This window comes from Mus caroli, chromosome 3 (assembly GCF_900094665.2).
Source record: "Mus caroli chromosome 3, CAROLI_EIJ_v1.1, whole genome shotgun sequence".
NCBI lineage: Eukaryota > Metazoa > Chordata > Mammalia > Rodentia > Muridae > Mus > Mus caroli.
In genome coordinates, this window is record NC_034572.1 from 86,515,022 (window position 1) to 86,520,332 (window position 5,311).

Here is a 5,311-nt window from a genome sequence, read left to right on the forward strand (position 1 = left end):
TGATGTTTGTGCTGGAATAGAAACCCTGATTAAGACAGATGCCTTGTCTGGCCTCAGTGGGAGAGGAAGTGCCTAGCCTCATAGAAAATTGAAGTGCCAGGATGGGTGGGGATAACCAGGGGAGCCCCTCGCACCCAGGGAAATCAGGAGGTCTGAGGAGGGAGGGATTGTGGGAGGGAGTGGTCAGGAGGGAGACAGTGAGCAGATTGTAAGGTGACTCCCCCCCAATTAAATTAAATTTAGAAAAAGGAAAAGTCCTTCTTCACTATGCGCTACCCAATCATTCATATATTTCTAGAATTAATTTCTATAGTTGATCAAGATTTCCATACCATTTCAGTATCTGAATTATAGGAAGCTGGGGCATCAAAGTTATATTAGCTTCATGAAGTGAGAAGCATTTTCAACTTCTATTCTGGAGAAATCTTGAATGGTATAGAAATATTTTATTTTTAAATAAAAAATAAATTTCCCAGTTTAATTTATATTTTTATAATTATACTGTTTTTGATGTATGTCCTGTGTTCTGATAGTTTCAATTCTAGAAACTTAAAAGCTTTACACATTATGTTGATTTTCTAAATCATAGAAAATTGTTTATTCTCCATGGATTTGTACATTTTTAAAGTATACTTCTTCTGCTGTAACTACTTTCCATTATTATTTGATAAAGCACAGGAAAGTATCATTTTTAATTTTTGTTAAGAATACTATATTGTGTTGTAAACTATGTGGCATCTTAGGGAAATTATCTTCCAATCAGACCAAGCATTTTAGCTCACCCTGTAGGTTTTGTTACAAGAATAAGATATATTTCAAATTTTAAATCTAAAAGATGTTTTGTTGTAGCTTTTTTGTGTGTTGTTCTGGAAGATTATCTGTGAATAACTGTGGGATACACAAGAGACTTATTTTTTTTCCCTGATGAATATCTCTCTTATTGTCTTTCAGTGATTTCTTAATAAAATTTTGTGAACCAACCCTCAGCATGTATATTTAAAGCAGTAGCTTCTCAGTGGATTGTTTTCTTTTTTACCTGCAGTGGTACTCTGTAGTACCTCTATGCTTGGCTTTAAAGTTTGTGTTGCAGATGTTGGTCACCAATTCAGGGAAGTCAAATGATTCCATTTTTTTTTTTGAATGTCAATTTTTTCACATGTTCACTTCTATCTGTGTACATCATCCATAAAGCAAAAAATATATATATATATCAAAATGAACACCTAAAACCTTTTAACTGGAGATTTCCTTTTCATTTTAAAGGTAGTTTCATCATAGTGTACATAATAAGGGGTACCATGATTCATGCAAATATTCCTGACAGTTCAAACGAAGGTCTGTATATTCCACACTTACAAAGTGACCACCATTTATGGTGAAAACACAATCCTGTCACATAGAGATTTAACAATATAAAAAACTTCACCGAATGTATGTTTGCATCGATTGTAGCTTAGATCCCTTTTAGAAAACTTTCCATCTCCTTTTCTCACCCACACTGTTCTCATGGAAACCAACATCATCCTGTAAGCCTCTGTGAGATCAGCTTCTTAGAGCTGAAATATGAGAAAAGTCACACAGTATTTGTTTTCTTCTTCCTGACTAGCTTCAGTTAACATGCCATTGTTTTGTCCATAGTCATTACAGATCAGTTTCTTTCTTTTAAATCCTTATACAGTATTATGTGTTATACCCTTTCATTATATATATATTTTCCCTAGGTCATCTGTAGACACACTTGGACATGGACTGTATTTAGGACAGAAATTAGAAGCCAGAAGGAATTTTGTGAATATTTTTATTCTTTTAGCAATAACTAGAAAATAAAACAATTATTAGGCTGAAATAAACTTAATTAATATTTGAAAAATTTAATAGTATTGAGTAAAACTCCAGACATTTTCAATAATGTCTTCAAAACCTTATGTATTTATCTGATATTGATTCAAAATTTTGTAGAATCAAAAATGTTCTTTTCTAATAGTAGCTAACAAATGAAATAAAAATTACAAAGCAATAATATTTTAATTCATTTTTGTTAGTTTTAATATGAAAGTAATTAAGTAAAGCCTTAGAACAACAGGAAGTGACATATGTACCTACATGGGAGGTTGAAATACATGACTAATGGCCATTCTGTGTGTGTATCTCTGTGTCTGTTTGTCTGTCTCTGCTCCTGTCACCTCCCCCTCTCTGTGTTTGAGTGTGTATGTATCTCTCTCTATGAGTTAACCACATAGAAGGAATATGCCCAGGACCGGTGCAATTTTAGTTCTGGTACTGACATGATAGGCAGTCTTGTGGGCACCTTTATAGATAAGTTCTAATACATACACCAAATAATTTGTTTAACATGCAGTCCTGAAAAATGTCAGGATAAGACCTAAGGCTACTAGCCACCCCAGTGTGGGTCATATACTATTTCCCAAAATTCACAAAAATCAAAATTGTCAGAAACGACACATGAACTAACTCAAGGTTAATTTGTCAAAGAATAAGTTGAAACAACAGTGAAAATCATTAATACTTGTTTCTCTCAGCCCATAGGCGAATTATACTTAGAAAAATGGAATATAAATAGGCCAAGGCACCACAGAATATTAATAAGCTTAAGCAAAACGAATGAAATACTTAATTTAGGATATAAGAGGGGAAAAAAAGCATTTGCTACAATCACAAAAGAGAACAAAGTGAGATCTCACTGAAACTTAAAACAGGGCAGTGCCACTGAGTCACAGCTTTCAACAGTGATGATATCCAGGAACAGGATATTTCCCATTTTGTAGAGTCCCAGTCAAGCCAGTCATACATGGATTTGCATTTTGGTTTGGAAATTTTCAGACCTGCCCACTATCAGTCAGTGTTGCTCCCACTTGACTGGCCAGCTAGTCCTATAAATTGGTCCTTGACTGTGAGACTGCAGACTCCTGGTACTCAAGTCCTAGGTTACTTTGGAGAACCTGGTGAGTGTCTTTTCTTGAGTTGCTGTCTTGTTCTTCCTATGTGCTGTAGTCAGTTTTGAGGTAGTATGTGTCTTGAATTCAGTTTTGATCAAGGGATGAATGGTACCTAGCTAGCAGTCAGAAAATTAGCAGTGGATACAATAGCCAATTGTGATAAGTGGCTTTTTGTTACATTTGGTAAGTTGTAGAACAGAGGATATTTCTCTTTCATGTACTTCTTTTGGTGTTCTGTGAAAGGCTATATACCTAAGTAGGTATGAGAACCTGAGACTTTCCTGAGCTGTCCTTTACTGTCCAACCCCAGACAACCTGCTGGGATGATACATGTAATGTAGAGGACAGAAACTGATGTTATTTCTCAGTCCACCAGTACTTGACACTGCCTGCCTTAAAGGTGTTTGCTTGTGCAAACAGCATTACTTGTTTCTTTGGAACAAAATAGTTTCTCTTAAGAAAATGTGTGAAACACAGTAGCCTTTCCCAAGGCTGTTGCAACAAGAGTGTTGACAGGAAAAGGGAAAGCCAACCAGCCCTAAAATAGGAGTTGGGAAATAATGTTGGTGTTCCGAGAGACAAATGGACTTGAAGCTCCAGAGTTCCATCTATCTTCTCTGAATTGATCACTAATGATCATCCTTTTCATGTCATCTCTTTCAGATCCTGAGACTCCAGCATTATGTCTTACCAACAGCAGCAGTGCAAGCAGCCTTGCCAGCCTCCACCTGTGTGCCCACCCAAGAAGTGCCCTGAGCCTTGTCCTCCTCCAAAGTGCCCTGAGCCTTGTCCTCCCCCAAAGTGCCCTGAGCCTTGTCCTCCTCCAAAGTGCTCTGAGCCTTGTCCTGTTCCATGTCCTCCTCCCTCATGCCAGCAGAAATGCCCTCCTGTGCAACCTCCTCCACCCTGCCAGCAGAAGTGCCCACCCAAGAGCAAGTGAGGGATTCAGCAGTCATCAGGACAAGGGGAAGAGAAGAGAATCTATCTCATGTACTTCCAAAGCAACACCTCCATCTTCCCTCCAAAGGCTGTCATGGATGAATCCTCTCTGTCACCCACCATTTGCCTGTAATGACCTCTTTCAGGGAAGGCATTTTCCTTAGGTTGTCCTGCCTTTTCTCTCATACAGGCTGGTGATTGTATATTCTCAGTTGTTCAGTGTCCCAAATGCTCAGAGAGAATAACACCTGCTGTCTATCCTGTGCACTCAGAAGATGTTTTCCAAAACTGTCAGTTGTTGTGTTGTCATTGTTTCATTTCCTGAATAAAGCACAATCTGCTTAATGGTATTCATGTGTCCATTTTTTTTTCTGAAATGTACTCTGTTGCCTTCCTGATATGCTCTTTTTTTCTTGTATTTTTTTATTAATTTAATTTTTTACACTTCATATTTTATTCCCCTGCCCCCGTCTACCCTCTGACTCATCCACATCCCATACCCCTTCCCCACCCCCTGTCTCCACGTGGATGTCTCCAACCTCTCAGGGGTCTAGATTAATTGACACTGCTGGTTCTCCTGCAGGGAGAACCCTTCTCCTCAGCTTCTTTCAGTCTTCCCTAATTCAGCAACAGGGGTCAGATGCTTAGGTTCATTGGCTGGGTGCAAATATCTGTATCTGACTCTTTCAGCTGCTTGTTGGGTTTCCCTTTTTGTGAGCACTCCATAGCCTCAGTAATAGTGTCAGGCCTCCCCCCCACCCACCCACCCACCGAGCTAGATCCCACTTTGTAGCTGAACCTTCTTTTCCTCAGGCTCCTCTCCATTTCCATCCCTGTAATTCTTTCAGACAGGAACAATTATGGATCAGAGTTGTGATTGTGGGATGGCAACCCCATCCCTCACTTGATGTCCTGTCTTCCTGGTGGAGGTAGGCTCTATGAGTTCCCTCTCTACTGTCAGGCATTTCACCTAAAGTTCCCCACTTTGAATGCTGAGAGTGTATCACTTCCCAGCTCTCTAGTGCATTCTGGAGGGTTCCCCCAACCTCCTATCTCCTGAGGTCGCCTGTTTCCATTCTTTCTGCTAGCCCTCAAGGCTTCAGTTCTTTTCTCTCACCCACTACCTGATCAGGTTCCCCTCTCCCCATTCCCTTCCACTTTCCCACTTTCCCTCCAAGGTTCCTCCTTCCTTCCCCACTTGTGACTGCTTTCTTCTCTCTCCCAAGTAGGACTAAGGTGTTGACCTTTTTGAGTTCTGGGACTGTAACTTGGGTATTATGTACTTTTTAAATTTTTTTCTTTTTGGTTTATGTCCACTTGAGTGAAGTAACACAATCACAAAAGAACTCACACAATATGTATTCACTGATAAGTGGATATTAGCCCAAAACTTAGGATACCCAAGATATAAGATA

General features: G+C 39.1%; 1 protein-coding gene across 1 annotated transcript; it reads left to right on the forward strand.

Moving 5' to 3' along the window:
• Nucleotides 1-2,921: 2,921 nt before the first annotated feature.
• On the forward strand, nucleotides 2,922-4,245 carry LOC110292024 (small proline-rich protein 2D). Its single transcript, XM_021159184.1, has 2 exons — nucleotides 2,922-2,963; nucleotides 3,621-4,245. The coding sequence occupies exon 2, from the start codon at nucleotides 3,640-3,642 to the stop codon at nucleotides 3,895-3,897; it is 258 nt and encodes an 85-aa protein (XP_021014843.1). The 5' UTR covers nucleotides 2,922-2,963; nucleotides 3,621-3,639; the 3' UTR covers nucleotides 3,898-4,245.
• Nucleotides 4,246-5,311: the final 1,066 nt, after the last annotated feature.